Raw genomic sequence first — 25,319 nt, 5'->3', positions numbered from 1 at the left:
ACAGACTTGCAGTCTAGCCAATCAGTGCCTGCTCCCAGATAACTTCACGTGCACAAGCACAGTGTTATCTATATGAAATACGTGAACTAACACCCTCTAGTGGTGAAAAACTGTTAAAATGCATTCTGAAAAGAGGTGGCCTTCAAGGTCTAAGAAATTAGCATATGAACCTCCTAGGTTAAGCTTTCAACTAAGAATACCAAGAGTACAACGCAAAATTGGTGATAAAAGTAAATTGGAAAATTGTTTAAAATTACATGCTCTATCTGAATCATGAAAGTTTATTTTGGCCTAGACTGTCCCTTTAAGTAACAATTAACAAAAGTATTTGGTATCCACTATTCTTTATTTCAAATGTAATAGAACAGAAACTTTACTTTCAATTTATGAGTTCACATATTACTTTAAACAGTAAAACAAATGAGAATGGCATAGACAAAAATATTGGTACGCTTAACCTAATATTTGTAGCACAGCCTTTGGAGACAATAACTGCAATCAAGTGCTTTCTGTAGCTCTGAATAAGATATCTACACACTTCAAATAGGATTCTGAACCACTTTTCTTGAGCAAAATGCTCCATTTCTTATAGGTTTGATGGGTGCCTATTCCCAATTGCGAGTTTCATCTCTTTCCACAGATGTTCTATGGGATTGAGATCTGGACTTATAGAAGGTCACCTAAAAATAGTCCAATGTTATCTTTTCATCTATTCTTGGGTGCTTTTTGAGGTTTGTTTCGGGTCATTATCCTGCTGGAGGACCTGTGACTGAGACACAGCTTTCTAACACAGGGCAGTATGTTTTGCTCCAGAATGCCTTGATAGTCTTTTGATTCCATCTTGTTCTGAACAAAACAACCCCAAAACATCACTGAATCTCTTCCATGTTTCACGGTAGGGATGGTGTTTTGTTTTTTTCCTTTGAAAGCTTCTCTTTTCCTTCTGTAAACATGAAGTTGTTGTGATTTGCCCAAAAGCTCTACTTTTGTTTTGTCAGTCCAATGGACATTCTCCCAGAAGAACTGTGGCTTTGTCAACATGCATTTTGGCAAACTCCAGTCAGGCTTTTTTGTGTTCCTCTCTCTTAAAAGCCAAGGATACCAAAACTTTTAGCCACGTCTGTATGCACCAGACTTTGCCCATGTTTAAAAGACAATTTTCAAGGAAAGAGTTTTGTGAGCCATTACGAAGAAATGGAAATTGTTGAGTGGCTGCACAGTCAAGAACAAACTTTGTTTTTGAAGGCATAAAAATGCTACATCTTTAGCAAAAGTGTGTTGAGATGAAGCGGGAATACGTTGAAAAATATAATATAGATAATTAATGGGTCTTAGTGCTTTCTTTCTTTTGACACAATTAGAATTAATTGATCAACAATTGAATTTTAAAAAAAAATTATACCATTTCCTTTTAAACAATTTATTCGTATCAGCTATTTGTAGAGTGCTAACAGATTCCACATGATTATAAACAAGGTCGAATATGCATTGTAGCATTTATGGGAGCATATAATGGGTAGAGGGCTCTGCAAAGAGTTGCACTGTAGTAAATCAACTCTCATGAAAGTGATCTACAAAATAGCTGGGCTCATAGGCTTTCATTCTAAGGGGGTGAAAAGGAGGAGAGGAACGAAAATGTTAGTGTATATTGTATGCATTCCTGAAAACTATGGGAGAGTCTTGTACAGAGTCTATTAGAATTTGATTTACAGAATAATTATCTCTTTCTTTTTTTTTTTTAATTGTTCATGACTTGATTCATATTAAAAAACAAAATCTGCTTTCTATTTCCTCAGGCTAAAATCATGTGCTCCTCAATATGCAAGTGCATAGGTTGTAAAAACTTTGAAGAGAGTCCAGAGCGTAAAACACTGATGCACTTGGCCGATGCAGCAGAAGTAAGGGTTCAACAGCAAACTGCAGCCAAAACAAAGTTGTCCTCACAGATATCGGACCTCCTCACAAGACCAGCACCATCACTCAGCAGTGGGGGCGGAAAGTGAGTTAACATTTTATATTTTACTTTTTGTGTGCTGCTACTTGTATTATTTTTTTTTAATCCACCTTTGCAGTATATTGTTATACAGGCTTACATAGACTGTGTTCTTCACTTGGATAAAACACTTAGAGAAGTTGCAGAATTATAATGTTGCAGTCTTCTTAGGTTGAGAATGTTTGAAACATTTTGTGTAGAAACTAGCATTATAAAACTATATTAATTTGACTTATGCATTAGCACAGGAAGCTCAAGTCTCAATCACACTACAGTTGAGAGGTTGCTGATGTTTTGTCCATCCAGTAATAATCCATGCTGTGGATTTAAAAATGTAAAGTATAAAGGGACCTTATACCCGAATGTTAAAGCACTTGAAAGTGATGCAGCATATCTGTAAAAAGCTGACTTGAAAATATCACCTGAACATCTCTATATTAAAAAGGAAGATGTTTTACTCCAAAATTTCCTCAGGACCACATTCCATTGTAAAGGGACTTTAAGCAGCCAATCGGGATACTAGTCCCAAGACTTGCAAGGGAGCGTGCATCTGTCATGTGCAGGCACAGCCAGGTTATTTCCCTCCTCAGTTTAAAGAAGTTTAGTATGTAATCTCATACAGTGAAATCTCATGAGATCGCAGTAAAGCAGTAAAGTGTGACATCAGCACTGATGAAGCTCATTGTGGTTTTTAACATGCAGCTGACAATACTTAGCTTAAAGGGACATGAAATCCAATTTTTTTCTTACATTATTCAGATAGAGAATACAATTTAAAAAAAAATTAAAATTTACTTCTATTATTAAATTTGCTTTGTTTCATGTTATTCTTTGTTGAAGCGATACCTAGGTAGGTAGGATGCACATGCCTGAAGCACTATGTAACAGGAAACCCTAGTGCTCTTGCTTTCTTTCATGTAATTAGCAAGAGTCCATGAGCTAGTGACGTATGGGATATACATTCCTACCAGGAGGGGCAAAGTTTCCCAAACCTCAAAATGCCTATAAATACACCCCTCACCACACCCACAATTCAGTTTTACAAACTTTGCCTCCGATGGAGGTGGTGAAGTAAGTTTGTGCTAGATTCTACGTTGATATGCGCTCCGCAGCAAGTTGGAGCCCGGTTTTCCTCTCAGCGTGCAGTGAATGTCAGAGGGATGTGAGGAGAGTATTGCCTATTTGAATGCAGTGATCTCCTTCTAAGGGGTCTATTTCATAGGTTCTCTGTTATCGGTCGTAGAGATTCATCTCTTACCTCCCTTTTCAGATCGACGATATACTCTTATATATACCATTACCTCTGCTGATTCTCGTTTCAGTACTGGTTTGGCTATCTGCTATATGTAGATGAGTGTCCTGGGGTAAGTAAGTCTTATTTTCTGTGACACTCCAAGCTATGGTTGGGCACTTTGTTTATAAAGTTCTAAATATATGTATTCAAACATTTATTTGCCTTGACTCAGAATGTTCAACTTTCCTTATTTTCAGACAGTCAGTTTCATATTTGGGATAATGCATTTTGATTTGACCATTTTTTCTTACCTTAAAATTTGACTTTTTCCCTGTGGGCTGTTAGGCTCGCGGGGGCTGAAAATGCTTCATTTTATTGCGTCATTCTTGGCGCGGACTTTTTTGGCGCAAAAATTCTATTTCCGTTTCCGGCGTCATACGTGTCGCCGGAAGTTGCGTCATTCTTTGACGTTATTTCGCGCCAAAAATGTCGGCGTTCCGGATGTGGCGTCATTTTTGGCGCCAAAAAGCATTTAGGCGCCAAATAATGTGGGCGTCTTATTTGGCGCGAAAAAATATGGGCGTCACTTTTGTCTCCACATTATTTAAGTCTCATTTTTTATTGCTTCTGGTTGCTAGAAGCTTGTTCTTTGGCATTCTTTCCCATTCCTGAAACTGTCATTTAAGGAATTTGATCAATTTTGCTTTATATGTTGTTTTTTCTCTTACATATTGCAAGATGTCTCACGTTGCATCTGAGCCAGAAGATACTACAGGAAAATCGCTGTCAAGTGCTGAATCTACCAAAGCTAAGTGTATCTGCTGTAAACTTTTGGTAGCTATTTCTCCAGCTGTTGTTTGTATTGATTGTCATGACAAACTTGTTAAAGCAGATAATATTTCCTTTAGTAAAGTACCATTGCCTGTTGCAGTTCCCTCAACGTCTAAGGTGCAGAATGTTCCTGATAATATAAGAGATTTTGTTTCTGAATCCATAAAGAAGGCTATGTCTGTTATTTCTCCTTCTAGTAAACGTAAAAAATCTTTTAAAACTTCTCTCCCTACAGATGAATTTTTAAATGAACATCATCATTCTGATTCTGATGACTCCTCTGGTTCAGAGGATTCTGTCTCTGAGGTTGATGCTGATAAATCTTCATATTTATTTAAAATGGAATTTATTCGTTCTTTACTTAAAGAAGTTCTAATTGCTTTAGAAATAGAGGATTCTGGTCCTCTTGATACTAATTCTAAACGTTTAGATAAGGTATTTAAAGCTCCTGTGGTTATTCCAGAAGTTTTTCCTGTTCCTAATGCTATTTCTGCAGTAATTTCCAAAGAATGGGATAATTTGGGTAATTCATTTACTCCTTCTAAACGTTTTAAGCAATTATATCCTGTGCCGTCTGACAGATTAGAATTTTGGGACAAGATCCCTAAAGTTGATGGGGCTATTTCTACCCTTGCTAAACGTACTACTATTCCTACGTCAGATGGTACTTCGTTTAAGGATCCTCTAGATAGGAAAATTGAGTCCTTTCTAAGAAAAGCTTATCTGTGTTCAGGTAATCTTCTTAGACCTGCTATATCTTTGGCTGATGTTGCTGCAGCTTCAACTTTTTGGTTGGAAACTTTAGCGCAACAAGTAACACATCGTGATTCTCATGATATTATTATTCTTCTTCAGCATGCTAATAATTTTATCTGTGATGCCATTTTTGATATTATCAGAGTTGATGTCAGGTTTATGTCTCTAGCTATTTTAGCTAGAAGAGCTTTATGGCTTAAAACTTGGAATGCTGATATGGCTTCTAAATCAACTTTACTTTCCATTTCTTTCCAGGGTAACAAATTATTTGGTTCTCAGTTGGATTCCATTATTTCAACTGTTACTGGTGGGAAAGGAACTTTTTTACCACAGGATAAAAAATCTAAAGGTAAAAACAGGGCTAATAATCGTTTTCGTTCCTTTCGTTTCAACAAAGAACAAAAGCCTGATCCTTCATCCTCAGGAGCAGTTTCAGTTTGGAGACCATCTCCAGTCTGGAATAAATCCAAGCCAGCTAGAAAGGCAAAGCCTGCTTCTAAGTCCACATGAAGGTGCGGCCCTCATTCCAGCTCAGCTGGTAGGGGGCAGGTTACGTTTTTTCAAGGAAATTTGGATCAATTCTGTTCACAATCTTTGGATTCAGAGCATTGTTTCAGAAGGGTACAGAATTGGTTTCAAGTTGAGACCTCCTGCAAAGAGATTTTTTCTTTCCCGTGTCCCAGTAAATCCAGTAAAAGCTCAAGCATTTCTGAAATGTGTTTCAGATCTAGAGTTGACTGGAGTAATTATGCCAGTTCCAGTTCCGGAACAGGGGATGGGGTTTTATTCAAATCTCTTCATTGTACCAAAGAAGGAGAATTCTTTCAGACCAGTTCTGGATCTAAAAATATTGAATCGTTATGTAAGGATACCAACGTTCAAGATGGTAACTGTAAGGACTATCTTACCTTTTGTTCAGCAAGGGAATTATATGTCCACGATAGATTTACAGGATGCATATCTGCATATTCCGATTCATCCAGATCATTATCAGTTCCTGAGATTCTCGTTTCTGGACAAGCATTACCAATTTGTGGCTCTGCCGTTTGGCCTAGCTACAGCTCCAAGAATTTTTACAAAGGTTCTCGGTGCCCTGCTGTCTGTAATCAGAGAACAGGGTATTGTGGTATTTCCTTATTTGGACGATATCTTGGTACTTGCTCAGTCTTTACATTTAGCAGAATCTCATACGAATCGACTTGTGTTGTTTCTTCAAGATCATGGTTGGAGGATCAATTTACCAAAAAGTTCTTTGATTCCTCAGACAAGGGTAACCTTTCTGGGTTTCCAGATGGATTCAGTGTCCATGACTCTGTCTTTAACAGACAAGAGACGTCTAAAGTTGATTACAGCTTGTCGAAACCTTCAGTCACAATCATTCCCTTCGGTAGCCTTATGCATGGAAATTCTAGGTCTTATGACTGCTGCATCGGACGCGATCCCCTTTGCTCGTTTTCACATGCGACCTCTTCAGCTCTGTATGCTGAAGCAATGGTGCAAGGATTACACGAAGATATCTCAATTAATATCTTTAAAACCGATTGTTCGACACTCTCTAACATGGTGGACAGATCACCATCGTTTAATTCAGGGGGCTTCTTTTGTGCTTCCGACCTGGACTGTAATTTCAACAGATGCAAGTCTCACAGGTTGGGGAGCTGTGTGGGGATCTCTGACGGCACAAGGAGTTTGGGAATCTCAGGAGGTGAGATTACCGATCAATATTTTGGAACTCCGTGCAATTTTCAGAGCTCTTCAGTTTTGGCCTCTTCTGAAGAGAGAATCGTTCATTTGTTTTCAGACAGACAATGTCACAACTGTGGCATACATCAATCATCAAGGAGGGACTCACAGTCCTCTGGCTATGAAAGAAGTATCTCGAATCTTGGTTTGGGCGGAATCCAGCTCCTGTCTAATCTCTGCGGTTCATATCCCAGGTGTAGACAATTGGGAAGCGGATTATCTCAGTCGCCAAACGTTGCATCCGGGCGAATGGTCTCTTCACCCAGAGGTATTTCTTCAGATTGTTCAAATGTGGGAACTTCCAGAAATAGATCTGATGGCGTCCCATCTAAACAAGAAACTTCCCAGGTATCTGTCCAGATCCCGGGATCCTCAGGCGGAGGCAGTGGATGCATTATCACTTCCTTGGAAGTATCATCCTGCCTATATCTTTCCGCCTCTAGTTCTTCTTCCAAGAGTAATCTCCAAGATTCTGAAGGAATGCTCGTTTGTTCTGCTGGTAGCTCCGGCATGGCCTCACAGGTTTTGGTATGCGGATCTTGTCCGGATGGCCTCTTGCCAACCGTGGACTCTTCCGTTAAGACCAGACCTTCTGTCACAAGGCCCTTTTTTCCATCAGGATCTGAAATCCTTAAATTTAAAGGTATGGAGATTGAACGCTTGATTCTTGGTCAAAGAGGTTTCTCTGACTCCGTGATTAATACTATGTTACAGGCTCGTAAATCTGTATCTCGAGAGATATATTATAGAGTCTGGAAGACTTATATTTCTTGGTGTCTTTCTCATCATTTTTCTTGGCATTCTTTTAGAATACCGAGAATTTTACAGTTTCTTCAGGATGGTTTAGATAAGGGTTTGTCCGCAAGTTCTTTGAAAGGACAAATCTCTGCTCTTTCTGTTCTTTTTCACAGAAAGATTGCTATTCTTCCTGATATTCATTGTTTTGTACAAGCTTTGGTTCGTATAAAACCTGTCATTAAGTCAATTTCTCCTCCTTGGAGTTTGAATTTGGTTCTGGGAGCTCTTCAAGCTCCTCCGTTTGAACCTATGCATTCATTGGACATTAAATTACTTTCTTGGAAAGTTTTGTTCCTTTTGGCCATCTCTTCTGCTAGAAGAGTTTCTGAATTATCTGCTCTTTCTTGTGAGTCTCCTTTTCTGATTTTTCATCAGGATAAGGCGGTGTTGCGAACTTCTTTTGAATTTTTACCTAAAGTTGTGAATTCCAACAACATTAGTAGAGAAATTGTGGTTCCTTCATTATGTCCTAATCCTAAGAATTCTAAGGAGAAATCGTTGCATTCTTTGGATGTTGTTAGAGCTTTGAAATATTATGTTGAAGCTACGAAATCTTTCCGTAAGACTTCTAGTCTATTTGTTATCTTTTCCGGTTCTAGGAAAGGCCAGAAAGCTTCTGCCATTTCTTTGGCATCTTGGTTGAAATCTTTAATTCATCTTGCCTATGTTGAGTCGGGTAAAATTCCGCCTCAGAGAATTACAGCTCATTCTACTAGGTCAGTATCTACTTCCTGGGCGTTTAGGAATGAAGCTTCGGTTGACCAGATCTGCAAAGCAGCAACTTGGTCCTCTTTGCATACTTTTACTAAATTCTACCATTTTGATGTATTTTCTTCTTCTGAAGCAGTTTTTGGTAGAAAAGTACTTCAGGCAGCGGTTTCAGTTTGAATCTTCTGCTTATGTTTTTCGTTAAACTTTATTTTGGGTGTGGATTATTTTCAGCAGGAATTGGCTGTCTTTATTTTATCCCTCCCTCTCTAGTGACTCTTGTGTGGAAAGATCCACATCTTGGGTAGTCATTATCCCATACGTCACTAGCTCATGGACTCTTGCTAATTACATGAAAGAAAACATAATTTATGTAAGAACTTACCTGATAAATTCATTTCTTTCATATTAGCAAGAGTCCATGAGGCCCGCCCTTTTTTTGTGGTGGTTATGATTTTGTATAAAGCACAATTATTCCAATTCCTTATTTTATATGCTTTCGCACTTTTTTATCACCCCACTTCTTGGCTATTCGTTAAACTGAATTGTGGGTGTGGTGAGGGGTGTATTTATAGGCATTTTGAGGTTTGGGAAACTTTGCCCCTCCTGGTAGGAATGTATATCCCATACGTCACTAGCTCATGGACTCTTGCTAATATGAAAGAAATGAATTTATCAGGTAAGTTCTTACATAAATTATGTTTTTTAACATTGTTGCAAAATTGCTGCCATATTGTGTTGCAGACACATGAGCACTCCTGAGTTTACATCCCTGCTTTTTAACAAAGGGTAACAAGAAAACGAAGAAAATTAGATAATAGAATTCAATTGCCAAGCGCAAGCGAAAGGTTAAACATAGCTCTCCTGTCCAGGGGTCATCTAGTGATTTATTGGATTTATCTGTTTTTCAATTATCTAAGGGTCGGTCACACTTACGTTTTCTTCTAAAGGAGGTTCTGTCTACATTAGAGGTTCCGGAGGCCAAGCTGCCTGATGAACCTTTGATCCCTAAATTAGACAGAGTTTACGAGGACAGTGTAGTGCCTTTTAACTTTCCCTGTAGCTGTAAAAATGGCGAATATTATTAAGAACGAGTGGGATAGAATTGGATCTTCCTTTTCCCCTTCGTCTTCCTTTAAAAAATTATTCCCGGTCCCGGACTCTTAATTGGAGTTGTGGGGTTCTATCCCTAAGATGGATGGTGCTATCTCCACATTGGCTAAGCGTACTACTATCCTACTTGAGGATAGTTAGTCTTTCAGAGAGCCGATGGATAAGAAGATGGAAACTTTTCTCAGAAAAATGTTTCAGCATACGGGATACTTGTTTCAACCAGCAGCGGCTGTTGCCTCAGTTGCTGGAGCTGCGGCCTACTGGTGCAACTTCTTATCGGATTTGATGGAGGTGGAGGGTCCCCTCGACGTTATCCAAGAAAGAATTAAGGGATTGAGAATTGCTCATTCTTTTATCTGTAATGCAAACATGCAGATCATTCGCCTAAATGCTAAGATCTCTGGTTTTTCAGTGCAGACCCGCCGGGCGCTCTGGCTGAAATCCTGGTCTGCGGATATGACTTCTTTTAAGGGAAAAATTGTATTTGGTCCAGGCCAGGGCTCCATTATCTCCACGGTTACAGGGGGCAAGGGTGCCTTCCTACCGCAGGATAAAAAGAACAAGTCTAAGGGACAAGGCTCTAATTTTCGATCTGAGAAATCCCAACAACAGTCCTCCGCTAAGCCTGAGCAAACCAAGAGTACTTGAAAGCCGGCTCAATCCAAGCAGAGCAAGAAGCCTGCCGAGATCAAGTTGACTTAAAGGTGCGACCCCCGATCCAGCGCTGGATCGTGTAGGGGGCAGACTGTCGCTGTTTTCAGACACATGGTTCAGGGACGTGGGTCCTGGAGGTCATAACTCAGGGATACAAAATAGGTTTCAAATCTCATCCACCAAAGGGCAGATTTCTACTTTCAAGCCTGTCTTCAAAGCCAGAAAAGAGAAAAGCCTTTCTGGGGTGCGTGCGGGATCTGTCCTCCCTAGGGTTCATTGTCCCGGTTCCTTTCGCAGAAAGAGGTTTGGATACTACTGTTTGTGGTCCCAAAGAAGGAGGGAACTTTCCCTCCGATTCTGGACCTAAAGTGCTTAAACAAGTTTCTAAATGTCCCCTCGTTCAAGATGAAGACAGTACGGTCCATCCTTCCTCTAGTTCAAGAAGGACCGTTTATGACCACTATAGATCTGAAGGTGCTTACCTTCATGTTCCAATCCACAAGGATCACTTCCAGTTCCTAAGGTTTGCGTTCCTGGACCAGCACTTACAGTTTATTGCACTTCCGTTTGGTCTATCTACTGCTCCTTGAATTTTTACAAAGGTTCTAGAGGCTTTTCTGGCCGTTGCCAGAACCCGGGGTATAGCAGTAGCTCCCTACTTGGATGATATTCTGGTACAAGCGCCAGCTTTTGGTCTAGCAGAGGACCATTCGGTATCTCTTCTATCTCTTCTTTGATCTCATAGATGGAAGATAAACTTAGACAAAAGTTCTCTTATTCCAAGCACCAGGGTAGAATTCCTGGCTACTATAATAGACTTCATATCCATGAGGATATTTCTAACAGACCAGAGACGTTGCAAGCTAGCTTCGGTATGTCTTGCCCTCCAGACCTCCTTAAGACCATCTGTGGCTCAGTGTATGGAGGTAATTGGTCTCATGATGTCCAGCATGAACATAATTCCCTTTGCCAGGTTCCGTCTCAGACCGTTACAACTGTGGATGCTGAGGCAGTGAAATGGCGATCATTCGGTTCAGTCTCAACAGATTTCCCTGTACAACCGGTCAAAAGAATCCCTCTCTTGGTGGCTCTGTCCAGATCATTTGTCCCGAGGGACATCCTTTCTAAGATCATCCTGGGAGATTGTGACTACGGACGCAAGTCTATCAGGATGGGGAGCTGTTTGGTTTGCCAGGAAGGCACAGGGCCTGTGGTCTCAAAAGGAACGCTCCCTCCCAATCAACATTCTGGAACTTCGAGCAATCTTCAATGCTCTGAAGGCTTGGCCTCTTCTGGGTTCGTCCCGGTTTATCAGATTCCAATCAGACAATATAACCTCGGTGGCTTACATCAACCATCAGGGGGAACGAGAAGCTCCCTAGCAATGAGGGAAGTATCTCGGATTCTGTAGTGGGCGGAGGCCCACAGCTGTTCGCAGTCAGCGATCCACATTCCGGGTGTGGACAACTGGGAAGCGGATTTTCTCAGCAGACAATCCTTCCATCCAGGGGAATGCTCTCTCCATCCCGAAGTGTTTGCGAAAATATGCAGCAGGTGGGGGACGCCGGAGATAGACCTCATGGCGTCTCGTCTCAATACCTAGCTACCCAGATATGGGTCGAGGTCCAGGGATCCTCAGGCGGAGCTAATAGATGAATTAGCAGTGTCTTGGAGGTTCAATCTAATCTACTTTTTCCCCCCGTTACCTCTTCTCCTTCGTGTAATGGCCAGCATCAAGCAGGAGCAGACTTTAATGATTCAGATTGCTCCATCGTGGCCGTGAAGAAAGTGGTTTGCGGATCTGGTGGGGATGTCATCTTCTCCTCCATGGAAGTTACCTTGTCGCAGGGATCTGCTGGAACAAGGTCATTTTGTTCATCAAAATCTAGATTCTCTGAGGCTGACTGCGTGGAGATTGAATACTTAGTCCTAGCCAAGAGAGGTTTTTCTGAGAGAGTTATTGATACTTTCATTCAAGCTCGTAAGCCGGTTACTCGTTGCATCTATCATAAGGTGTGGAAAACCTATTTATTCTGGTGTGAAGAGCGTGGATTCTCCTGGCATAAAGTTAAGGTTGCCAGGATCCTTTAATTTCTCCAGGATGGACTGGAGAAGGGTCTTTCTGCCAGTTCCCTGAGGGGACAGATTTCGTCCCGGTCTGTTTTACTGCGCAAGAGGCTCTTGGAACTTCCAGATGTACAGTCTTTTGTTAAGGCTCTGATTAGGATCAGGCCCGTGTTCAGATATAAGGCTCCTCCCTGGAGTCTGAATCTTGTTCTTAAGGTTTTGCAGCGGTCTCCGTTTGAGCCTATACATGAAATTGACATTAAATTATCCTGGAAGGTTCTTTTTCTACTGGCTATTGCTTCTGCGCGCAGAGTATCTGAGATTGCCGCCTTGCAATGTGAGCCTCCTTATCTGGTGTTCCATTCTGATAAGGCTGTCCTACGTACTAAGTTAGGGTTTCTCCCTAAGGTCATGTCAGACCGCAACATCAATCAAGAGTTTGTGGTTCCTTCCTTGTGTCCTAATCCTTCTTCTTTGAAGGAAAGTTTGCTGCATAATTTGGAGGTGGTTCGAGCCTTGAAGTTCTATCTTCAGGCTATTAAGGATTTTAGACAAACTCCTTCCTTGTTTATTGCCTATTCTGGGAAGCGTAAGGGGCAGAGGGTCTCTGCGACTTCCTTGTCTTTTTGGTTAAGGAATATTATCCGCTTAGCTTATGAGACAGCGGGACATAAGGCTCCTCAGAGAATTACGGCTCATTCTACTAGAGCAGTGGCTTCCTCTTGGGCCTTTAAGAACGAGGCCTCTATGGATCAGATTTTTAAGGCGCCTACCTGGTCCTCCTTACACACTTTTTCTAAATTTTAGAAGTTTGATGTTTCTGCTTCTGCGGAAGCAGCCTTCAGAAGAGAGGTTTTGCAGGCTGTGGTGCCCTCAAATTAGGGTTTGCCTCTCTTTTTGTCCCTCCCGTTTTCATTCAGTGTCCTCTAGAGCTTGGCTATAAGTTTCTCAACAGTAAGGAATGAAGCCATGGACTCTCCTTATATTAAGAAGGAAAACATAAATTATGCTTACCAGATAATTTCATTTCCTTCTGTATAAGGAGAGTCCACGGCCCCCGCCCGTGTTCTCCGATGGGCGGCCCACTAAATTATATTTTTCTTCTGGCACCTTTTATACTCTGATATTTCTCCTACTATTCCTTGTTCCCTCTGCAGAATGACTGGGGGATAGGGGAAGTGGGAGAGGTCTTTAAAGGGACACTGTAAGTAAATATTTTCTATGCCTGTTACTAACTAACTACCCCAAATACGCTTTTTATCAATAGCATTTCATTAACATATCTCTACCGTATATCAGAAATCTTGTCTGCAAATTTAATTGTTTTCCAAACCCACTCCATGGGTATCCTTTGCTCTGTACCAATCCGCTTACAATACCTAGGTTTCAAAATGGCGCTTTAAACACAAAGTTATTGCTTTAAGTATTTTGAACAAGCAGTGCTGAAAATAGTGGGCAGGATAACGTGACATCATCGGCGAATAAAAGATATAACTTTCTCCAACATAGGTGTGTCCGGTCCACGGCGTCATCCTTACTTGTGGGATATTCTCTTCCCCAACAGGAAATGGCAAAGAGCCCAGCAAAGCTGGTCACATGATCCCTCCTAGGCTCCGCCTACCCCAGTCATTCTCTTTGCCGTTGTACAGGCAACATCTCCACGGAGATGGCTTAGAGTTTTTTAGTGTTTAACTGTAGTTTTTTTTATTCAATCAAGAGTTTGTTATTTTAAAATAGTGCTGGTATGTACTATTTACTCTGAAACAGAAAAGAGATGAAGATTTCTGTTTGTAAGAGGAAAATGATTTTAGCAACCGTTACTAAAATCCATGGCTGTTCCACACAGGACTGTTGAGAGGAATTAACTTCAGTTGGGGGAACAGTGAGCAGTCTTTTGCTGCTTGAGGTATGACACATTCTAACAAGACGATGTAATGCTGGAAGCTGTCATTTTCCCTATGGGATCCGGTAAGCCATTTTTATTCAGACAGTAAATAAGGGCTTCACAAGGGCTTATTAAGACTGTAGACATTTTCTGGGCTAAATCGATTCATATATACACATATTTAGCCTTGAGGAATCATTTAATCTGGGTATTTTTGTAAAATAATATCGGCAGGCACTGTTTTAGACACCTTATTCTCTAGGGGCTTTCCCTAATCATAGGCAGAGCCTCATTTTCGCGCCGGTATTGCGCACTTGTTTTTGAGAAGCATGACATGCAGTCGCATGTGTGAGGAGCTCTGATACATAGAAAAGACTTTCTGAAGGCGTCATTTGGTATCGTATTCCCCTTTGGGCTTGGTTGGGTCTCAGCAAAGCAGATACCAGGGACTGTAAAGGGGTTAAAGATAAATACGGCTCCGGTTCCGTTATTTTAAGGGTTAAAGCTTCCAAATTTGGTGTGCAATACTTTTAAGGCTTTAAGACACTGTGGTGAAATTTTGGTGAATTTTGAACAATTCCTTCATACTTTTTCGCAATTGCAGTAATAAAGTGTGTTCAGTTTAAAATTTAAAGTGACAGTAACGGTTTTATTTTAAAACGTTTTTTGTACTTTGTTATCAAGTTTATGCCTGTTTAACATGTCTGAACTACCAGATAGACTGTGTTCTGAATGTGGGGAAGCCAAGGTTCCTTCTCATTTAAATAGATGTGATTTATGTGACACTGAAAATGATGCCCAAGATGATTCCTCAAGTGAGGGGAGTAAGCATGGTACTGCATCATTCCCTCCTTCGTCTACACCAGTCTTGCCCACTCAGGAGGCCCCTAGTACATCTAGCGCGCCAATACTCCTTACTATGCAACAATTAACGGCTGTAATGGATAATTCTATCAAAAACATTTTAGCCAAAATGCCCACTTATCAGCGCAAGCGCGACTGCTCTGTTTTAGATACTGAAGAGCATGAGGACGCTGATGATAATGGTTCTGAAATGCCCCTACACCAGTCTGAGGGGGCCAGGGAGGTTTTGTCTGAGGGAGAAATTTCAGATTCAGGGAAATTTTCTCAACAAGCTGAACCCGATGTGATTACATTTAAATTTAAGTTGGAACATCTCCGCGCTCTGCTTAAGGAGGTATTATCCACTCTGGATGATTGTGAGAATTTGATCATCCCAGAGAAACTATGTAAAATGGACAAGTTCCTAGAGGTCCCGGGGCTCCCAGAAGCTTTTCCTATACCCAAGCGGGTGGCGGACATTGTAAATAAAGAATGGGAAAGGCCCGGTATACCTTTCGTCCCTCCCCCCATATTTAAAAAATTGTTTCCTATGGTCGACCCCAGAAAGGACTTATGGCAGACAGTCCCCAAGGTCGAGGGAGCGGTTTCTACTTTAAACAAACGCACCACTATACCCATAGAAGATAGTTGTGCTTTCAAAGATCCTATGGATAAAAAATTAGAAGGTTTGCTTAAAAAGATGTTTGTTCAGCAAGGTTACCTTCTACAACCAATTTCATGCATTGTCCCTGTCACTACAGCCGCGTGTTTCTGGTTCGATGAGCTAGTAAAGGCGATCGATAGTGATTCTCCTCCTTATGAGGAGATTATGGACAGAATCCGTGCTCTCAAATTGGCCAATTCTTTCACCCTAGACGCCACTTTGCAATTGGCTAGGTTAGCGGCGAAAAATTCTGGGTTTGCTATTGTGGCGCGCAGAGCGCTTTGGTTGAAATCTTGGTCAGCGGATGCGTCTTCCAAGAACAAACTACTTAACATTCCTTTCAAGGGGAAAACGCTGTTTGGCCCTGACTTGAAAGAGATTATCTCTGATATCACTGGGGGTAAGGGCCACGCCCTTCCTCAGGATAGGTCTTTCAAGGCCAAAAATAAACCTAATTTTCGTCCCTTTCGTAGAAACGGACCAGCCCCAAGTGCTACGTCCTCTAAGCAAGAGGGTAATACTTCTCAAGCCAAGCCAGCCTGGAGACCAATGCAAGGCTGGAACAAGGGAAAGCAGGCCAAGACACCTGCCACTGCTACCAAGACAGCATGAAATGTTGGCCCCCGATCCGGGACCGGATCTGGTGGGGGGCAGACTCTCTCTCTTTGCTCAGGCTTGGGCAAGAGATGTTCTGGATCCTTGGGCACTAGAAATAGTCTCCCAAGGTTATCTTCTGGAATTCAAGGGGCTTCCCCCAAGGGGGAGGTTCCACAGGTCTCAATTGTCTTCAGACCACATAAAGAGACAGGCATTCTTACATTGTGTAGAAGACCTGTTAAAAATGGGAGTGATTCATCCTGTTCCATTAGGAGAACAAGGGATGGGGTTCTACTCCAATCTGTTCATAGTTCCCAAAAAAGAGGGAACGTTCAGACCAATCTTAGATCTCAAGATCTTAAACAAGTTTCTCAAGGTTCCATCGTTCAAAATGGAAACCATTCGAACAATTCTTCCTTCCATCCAGGAAGGTCAATTCATGACCACGGTGGATTTTAAGGATGCGTATCTACATATTCCTATCCACAAGGAACATCATCGGTTCCTAAGGTTCGCATTCCTGGACAAGCATTACCAGTTCGTGGCGCTTCCTTTCGGATTAGCCACTGCTCCAAGGATTTTCACAAAGGTACTAGGGTCCCTTCTAGCGGTACTAAGACCAAGGGGCATTGCAGTAGTTCCTTACTTGGACGACATTCTGATTCAAGCGTCGTCCCTTCCTCAAGCAAAGGCTCACACGGACATAGTCCTGGCCTTTCTCAGATCTCACGGATGGAAAGTGAACGTGGAAAAGAGTTCTCTATCTCCGTCGACAAGGGTTCCCTTCTTGGGAACAATAATAGACTCCTTAGAAATGAGGATTTTTCTGACAGAGGCCAGAAAAACAAAACTTCTAAACTCTTGTCAAACACTTCATTCCGTTCCTCTTCCTTCCATAGCGCAGTGCATGGAAGTAATAGGTTTGATGGTAGCGGCAATGGACATAGTTCCTTTTGCGCGCATTCATCTAAGACCATTACAGCTGTGCATGCTCAGTCAGTGGAATGGGGACTATACAGACTTGTCTCCGAAGATACAAGTAAATCAGAGGACCAGAGACTCACTCCGTTGGTGGCTGTCCCTGGACAACCTGTCACAAGGGATGACCTTCCGCAGACCAGAGTGGGTCATTGTCACGACCGACGCCAGTCTGATGGGCTGGGGCGCGGTCTGGGGACCCCTGAAAGCTCAGGGTCTTTGGTCTCGGGAAGAATCTCTTCTACCGATAAATATTCTGGAACTGAGAGCGATATTCAATGCTCTCAAGGCTTGGCCTCAGCTAGCAAAGGCCAAGTTCATACGGTTTCAATCAGACAACATGACGACTGTTGCGTACATCAACCATCAGGGGGGAACAAGGAGTTCCCTGGCGATGGAAGAAGTGACCAAAATCATTCAATGGGCGGAGACTCACTCCTGCCACCTATCTGCAATCCACATCCCAGGAGTGGAAAATTGGGAAGCGGATTTTCTGAGTCGTCAGACATTACATCCGGGGGAGTGGGAACTCCATCCGGAAATCTTTGCCCAAATTACTCAACTGTGGGGCATTCCAGACATGGATCTGATGGCCTCTCGTCAGAACTTCAAGGTTCCTTGCTACGGGTCCAGATCCAGGGATCCCAAGGCGACTCTATTAGATGCACTAGTAGCACCTTGGACCTTCAAACTAGCTTATGTATTCCCGCTGTTTCCTCTCATCCCCAGGCTGGTAGCCAGGATCAATCAAGAGAGGGCGTCGGTGATCTTGATAGCTCCTGCGTGGCCACGCAGGACTTGGTATGCAGATCTGGTGAATATGTCATCGGCTCCACCATGGAAGCTACCTTTGAGACGAGACCTTCTTGTTCAAGGTCCGTTCGAACATCCGAATCTGGTCTCACTCCAGCTGACCGCTTGGAGATTGAACGCTTGATCTTATCAAAACGAGGGTTCTCAGATTCTTTTATTGATACTCTTGTTCAGGCCAGAAAGCCTGTAACTAGAAAAATTTACCACAAAATATGGAAAAAATATATCTGTTGGTGTGAATCTAAAGGATTCCCTTGGGACAAGGTAAAGATTCCTAAGATTCTATCCTTTCTTCAAGAAGGATTGGAGAAAGGATTATCTGCAAGTTCCTTGAAGGGACAGATTTCTGCCTTGTCTGTGTTACTTCACAAAAAGCTGGCAGCTGTGCCAGATGTTCAAGCCTTTGTTCAGGCTCTGGTTAGAATCAAGCCTGTTTAGAAACCTTTGACTCCTCCTTGGAGTCTCAACTTAGTTCTTTCAGTTCTTCAGGGGGTTCCGTTTGAACCCTTACATTCCGTTGATATTAAGTTATTATCTTGGTTTTACGTACTAAACCTGGTTTTCTTCCAAAAGTTGTTTCTAACAAAAACATTAACCAGGAGATAGTCGTACCTTCTTTGTGTCCGAAACCAGTTTCGAAGAAGGAACGTTTGTTGCACAATTTGGATGTTGTTCGCGCTCTAAAATTCTATTTAGATGCTACAAAGGATTTTAGACAAACATCTTCCTTGTTTGTTGTTTATTCTGGTAAAAGGAGAGGTCAAAAAGCAACTTCTACCTCTCTCTCTTTTTGGATTAAAAGCATCATCAGATTGGCTTATGTGACTGCCGGACGGCAGCCTCCTGAAAGAATCACAGCTCATTCCACTAGGGCTGTGGCTTCCACATGGGCCTTCAAGAACGAGGCTTCTGTTGATCAGATATGTAGGGCAGCAACTTGGTCTTCACTGCACACTTTTACCAAATTTTACAAGTTTGATACTTTTGCTTCTTCTGAGGCTATTTTTGGGGGAGAGGTTTTGCAAGCCGTGGTGCCTTCCATTTAGGTGACCTGATTTGCTCCCTCCCTTCATCCGTGTCCTAAAGCTTTGGTATTGGTTCCCACAAGTAAGGATGACGCCGTGGACCGGACACACCTATGTTGGAGAAAACAGAATTTATGTTACCTGATAAATTACTTTCTCCAACGGTGTGTCCGGTCCACGGCCCGCCCTGGTTTTTTAATCAGGTCTGATAATTTATTTTCTTTAACTACAGTCACCACGGTATCATATGGTTTCTCCTATGCAAATATTCCTCCTTAACGTCGGTCGAATGACTGGGGTAGGCGGAGCCTAGGAGGGATCATGTGACCAGCTTTGCTGGGCTCTTTGCCATTTCCTGTTGGGGAAGAGAATATCCCACAAGTAAGGATGACGCCGTGGACCGGACACACCGTTGGAGAAAGTAATGTATCAGGTAAACATAAATTCTGTTTTTAGAACGTTATGAAACTTCGTTTTGGAGAAAATATAAGTCAGTAGGTTTTAATTAATGTTTATTAACTTTAATATGTTAGTTGTTTAGCTTAAAAATTATAACAGAAAGTAATCCTTTAAGCCTTTGGCTGGGGTGTCTTTGTCTCCTCCTGGTGGCCAGGTTCAGTATTTCCCAACGGTAAGGAATGAAGCCGTGGACTATCCTTATACAAAAGGAAATGAAATTATCTGGTAAGCATAATTTGTTTTTTCTGAAAATATAATTAATCAACCATCTGTGAAATCAAAATTGTGTGTGGTTTTGCACAGTGGCAACATTTTAATTTTTCTTTCCAATTACAACTATATATGTAAGCAAAAAAAAAAGATTGGTGCAGACTCACAATTCAAGATTGTTCAGATACATGGTAAAACTAGCATTCAAGTGAGCCAAAAGTAAAATCAAAAAGCCTTTATTTCATCATATCAAGAGACATGCTACAGCATGGACAGGGTCACCACAAAACCGTAATGTGTTTCGCACCCCCTAGTGGCGCTTACTCATAGACTCAATTCAAGATTGTTGTCTCTTTTGTAAACCAACTCTGTCTTTAGTATGAAACTGTCTTTGAATGAATCTCTAATTTTCCATTTGTTTTATTTTAGGCTCCCCTTCACTTTCATCACAAAGGAAGTATCCGAAGCTACATGCGATTGCCTGTTGGCCCAAGCTGAACAAGCGGAGAAACAGTCAAAATGCAGGGCAGCTGCAGAGCGTATGATACTGGAGGAGTTTGGCCGTTGCCTAATGAGGGTGATAGACTCTGCAGGGAAAGCAAAAAGTGACCCTTGTCCTATGAGTTGCTAAATGTGGCAGTATCTACGCAAAAGACTACTTGCTTTGGTGTATGGAGGTTGAAAAACTGCACAGAGATCACTGCCAGGGATTATTTGAGGACTCTCTATGCTCTCCAACTTGGTGTGTCAGCATTACACAATGGTGCTGGTTTTAAAGTGACTTTCTATGTTGTACAAAAAGGCAACACAAGATTTTATGGTTTAAAAAAAAAAAAACTATTCTTTTAAAATCTGCAGTTAATTCAGACTCATCTCTCCATCCAAAACCTTGTCCAGATGACGACACCTTAATGGTGAATTGTTTATTTTGTTTGTTTTGTCATAAATCTGTTTCTTTTTGTGTAGCTCAAACAGGAATTCAGAATGCTCGTCTTCCTTCATTTGTGTTTGTTTAGGTGTTGAGAGTTTGGGTTTTTTTTTATATATAGATTATGGATCAAAAGTGTGTTGTGACCCCATTAATATAACATAGCATCAAATGATAAAAAAAAATAGTAATATTAAAGACAACTCTTCGTTTATGGCAAGAAATACAGCAAAACAAAGTACAGAAGATGAATCAGACTATATCATTTAAACCTTGAGGCAAAAATACTTCCTATTGTTTATCACTAGTGTATTATTGGTTATCAATAGGCTTTAGGAATTACTGATAACTATGAAGTTACAGAATTCTGAAAGTTGTGATTTCTGTGTGTGTGGTATCATCGTCTACAAATTGATTGAACACTGTTTTTTTGTATTTTATTAACTTGGTAAAACAAAATAATACAGTCAAAATATTTTATTGACCCCATTTTAGATTTTTTTTTTCTAATCAATACTGTTAGAAATTTCCAAATAAATGTAAACATAAAATGCCTGTCTTCAGCAAAATGATGGTCTTTGAATATTGGAACGTAAAGCAAATGCATACATCATTGGCTACCTTTTAAAATGACATCTTTATATATTATGGAGCTATTCGGTGCTCTGACACCAGGAAGAAAGTTTTATTGTCCCTTAAAGGGACATGAAACCCAAAAATGTTATCTTATGATTCAGATAGAGCATACATTTTTAAACAACTTTCCAGTTTACTTCTATTATCAATGTTGCTATATTCTGTTAGTATCCTTTATTGAGGGTGCAGCAATGCACTACTGGCAGTTAGCTGAACACATCAGTAAACCAATGACAAGAGGCACCAATCGGCAGCTAGCTCCCATCTACTAAGATAGAAAAATACAAACAATTGATTATACAAAAACGTTTGTAAAAATGAATGGTAAGAACAAATACTCCCCTTCAGGAGCGGAGCCGCTCCCTCGCACAGTTTCTCCCAGCGAAATTGTTTGGTTAGAGGGGCGCTTGCTCAGATGTGAAGTCCACCAACTCGATATCAGTCCAGAAGAGTCTGGAATTGAAAGGACTCCAATTTTGTGCTTATATACACACGATAAATATAACTGCAGTATACTCACTGAATAAAAGTATTTATTTATTTATTGGTGGACTTCACATTGGAGCAAGCGCCCCTCTAACCAACCCACCTCCCAGCTACTAAGCCTACCTAGGTGTACTTTTTCAACCAAGTATACCAATATAACTAAGCAAATTAGATGAAATAGAAGTTAAATACAAAGTTCTTTAAAATTGTATGGTCTATCTGAAAAAATGGTTTTCATGTCCCTTTTTAAAAACACTTTAAATTGTATCTTATAATAACCGTCCATAAAGTATTTGGATTTTTATGCCCCTGGAATTTAGTGTCTAGCTGGTACATTATAGACAATTAGGTTATATTTGTCACATGAGCATTGCAATCAGTCAAGGAATGTAACTACAACTTTCAAAAGTGGTCTCTTCATATTAACTGCACTCTGAAAGAATTGTACAAATTGAAATCCTCAAACATTTTCCATGAAAGAAGCAATAGATTATTTTATTTGCTTCAAATTTTTGAAAACAGAAATTGTTTTGAGGATGTTGCACGTCATTGTCTAAACACACCTAACTATGCTTGAACACCCAAAATAATCATTTACAGCCAATAACATTGTATTTAAAATGATCATCTTATTAAAAGGTATCTTCATTTGCTGCTCATTTTATTCTAATCACAAATCTTTATTGTTTTGTAAAGCAGATTAACATCTTGTAAATTAGGACTATTTATATATTGAATTATGTGGTTTTAACCCTCTCCATGTTATGGTATCAATTAGGAGCTTTTATATGAGTGTAGCTTTGGCCTTAGGAAGAAAAATAAATACACAAAACCTTTTTTTTTTTTTTTTTTTTTTTTTTTTTTTAAATCTCATGAACATTTTTCAGGAATTGCAGTGCCAGGAACATTGTGTTGAAATAGATTCTTAATGTAGTAACTACTTTATTTGAAATTTATCAGAATGTTATCTCAAGTATTATTTACTAAATTAAATGCATTCAGTACTGCAATACTGGTCCAAAGACATAGTCAAAGTCAAACTTTTTAAGGGGATCACTTATTCTGTCGCTTAAATGTTGAAAAAAAAAAAAAAAAAAAATTAGGCCTTAACCAATCCATAGTCTAAATAGTTGGAAAAATGTCAATGTAGTTTATATAATATGTGCATGTGCTTTCTTTATTGATATCTGTCTTTCATGTACTTCTAGCCATTAAAGGGATAGTCTAGTCAAAATTAAACTTTCGTGATTCAGATTTTTCTTCGTTCTCTTGGTATCTTTATTTGAATGTAAGCTTAGGAGCTTACCCATTTTTGGTTCAGCACCTGGGTAGCGCTTGTTAATTGGTGGCTACATTTAGACACCAATCAGAAAACGATACCCAGGTTCTGAACTAAAAATGGGCCGGCTCCTAAGCTTACTACATTCCTGCTTTTACAAATAAAGATACCAAGAGAACAAAGAAAATTTAATAGGAGTAAATTAGAAAGTTTCTTAAAATTGCCTGCTATATCTGAATCATGAAAGTTTTGACTAGACTATTCCTTTAATGTAAACATCTACATGCATTCTCAATATTCATGCTCACACTAACACACTATGAAAGTTCGAGATGACCTGTTATCTAAAAACCTTACTATATCATTATAAAGAAGATAGCAAAGTTTTTGTTTTTATTTTTATTTAATCTACACATCGGCCATGAGCTTTTTTAGTTAAGTATTTAGACCATTCTGTCACATTTTTGGACTCAAAAAAATACAATCAAATTTATATAAGGGGTATTTTAGTAAAATAATTTATTTAAAATAATAATTAACCAGCTATTAGCTTTGAAAATGCTTTAGATTCCCTTGACAGATTTTTGCTTTGTTAAATCAATTAAAATAATCAATTAAAAGTTTTTGTTAAAAGTGACCATCACATACTAAAGTGTAGCTATTCTTAAATTCTAAATCAGTGTTTTTAAAATAGAAACTTGGACCGAATGTTTGAGAACTAAAACTTACTTTTCATGTTACTTGTAGGCGCGTGTAAAGTTTTGTTTCCGGCATTTGCGTAAAAAGTGCAACACACAAGTATCTTGATATGCACCGGCCGCCAAAAAATTAGAGAAGGAATCCTGAATACAAAAATTTGTACATGCCAAGTTACTAGTACTTTATTACCATAGAAGCAATGTTTGACAGCAAAATGTGGGTTTTCCTTCAAAGCAATCAAAACAATCATTTGGTATTTAACTCTGCAATAAAGTATATTGTCTGTAAAATAGAGGCATTCACGTGTTTTGCAACTGGTTATTAATACTCGTTACCTGTGCACTAAAAGGGATACTAAACCCAAAAAAATATTTCATGATTTAGATAGAGCATGCAATTGTAAGCAACTTTCTAATTTACGCTTATTATCATTTTTTCTTTGTTCTCTTGCTATCTTTATTTGAAAAAGAAGTAATGCAAGCGCTACCCATGTGCTGAACCAAAAATAGGCCAGCTCTTAATCTTATATTCCTGCTTTTTCAAATAAAAATATCAAGAAACAAAGAAAAATTGATAATAGGAGTAAATTAGAGCAGGCAATGTTAAGCAACTTTCTATCTGAATCATGAAAGAACAAAATTGGGTTTAGTATCCCTTTAAATGGACACAGGAAATGTTGGTACACAAAGCTTTCACTTTTAAATAACTGTGTTCCATAGCTAAATCACTCAACAAAAATCACTCTGGGGAATAATGCTACAAGCTAAATTAATCTAAATGTTCTCTCCCTTGTTCCTTCAGTGTGGTAACCTGTATATAGTGTTGACTTTGTGCCTGTAGAGTTCCTTAGCATTGTATAAATGTAAAATAGTCTAAGTAGAGAAAAATTGCCTAATCATATTGCTATTTTATTCCTTTCAGAACAGGTTCATTTTTTATGTATTTGTGAAAGTAGAACAGGAGCAATTAGTGTTGTATATAGTAAAGCTTTACACTTATAAGGCACCTTTTTTGTGATGTATGTATTTATACGGTGTGCAGAAAAATGTGAATTTTGAACTACAGTTGTAGATTATGTATGAAGACATTAAAACTTTTTTTTAATTGTACAAAAGGTAATAATAAAAAATAAGGCTCTATTGAAAGCTTTCCCCAAGGTTAGAAAAAAATAAATATTAGGCTGAGACCCATGAAGCTGTAAAATCACTAGAATATAGTGTGAAAACTGCTGGTGATGTAATTTGTAGATTATGTGAGGTAATCTTACAACATGGCGGTTTGATGGGCCCCAGCTTTGAAGTATTAAGCTTGCTTTTCTCTAACTTGAAACGCCCTTTTTCCTAACCAGCTGCATCATTCTGCTGCAGAGCAAGTTGTATTCCTGTATGTGTTAAGCTTACTATTTTTGAAGATACTTGGGTGACAAGGTGTCTTTTTATAGTTCTGTGTACATCTGAAAGTAGAATAAGATAAATTTATATTTACTAGGACTATTCAAAGATAATACTTTCTATATTGTACAAAGTGCGATAAATCACAAAGATAAAATAAACATTTATACTATTCTGTAATACTGTCTGTTGCTTTTCTCTTTTTTTCTGCAATAGGTTTTTTAGTTTTCTCCTCATGTATCAGAATGGGTTACTTGAGATAGTTCAGCATCCTTTATGCTGCCTCTATGTACACTCAGACATTTTATCACAACAGTCCCCATATTTCAAAGTATGTAGAAGTTTAATATGGTTGCTTTTTTAATTAATTTTTTTAGATAAAAAATAAAATAAAAAATGAGTAGCTCTTCCAGTAAGTGACCCCCTAAAATAATGAAGCATTGTATAAATAAAAAAAAAATGGGAGGGAGCGAGAGAGAGGACCCCCTCCCTTTTGCTCTCCCTCATATTGCCGCTTAAAATTCTGGTG

General features: G+C 39.7%; 1 protein-coding gene across 2 annotated transcripts in view; it reads left to right on the top strand.

Annotated features, from left to right (window-relative positions):
• LIN54 (lin-54 DREAM MuvB core complex component) overlaps positions 1-24,970 on the top strand; it is a 549,733-nt gene extending 524,763 nt beyond the window's left edge. For both annotated transcript variants that reach the window (XM_053703370.1, XM_053703369.1), the window contains 2 exons: positions 1,797-1,999; positions 19,801-24,970. In XM_053703370.1, coding sequence (XP_053559345.1) covers positions 1,797-1,999; positions 19,801-20,002 — 405 coding nt within the window. In that variant the 3' untranslated portion in view covers positions 20,003-24,970. The remainder of the gene's footprint in view (positions 1-1,796; positions 2,000-19,800) is intronic.
• Positions 24,971-25,319: the final 349 nt, after the last annotated feature.

Source organism: Bombina bombina, chromosome 2 (genome assembly GCF_027579735.1).
Source record: "Bombina bombina isolate aBomBom1 chromosome 2, aBomBom1.pri, whole genome shotgun sequence".
In the NCBI taxonomy this organism is placed as follows: domain Eukaryota; kingdom Metazoa; phylum Chordata; class Amphibia; order Anura; family Bombinatoridae; genus Bombina; species Bombina bombina.
The sequence above is the reverse complement of the archived record's forward strand: the minus strand, read 5'-3'. Positions and strand labels throughout refer to the sequence as shown.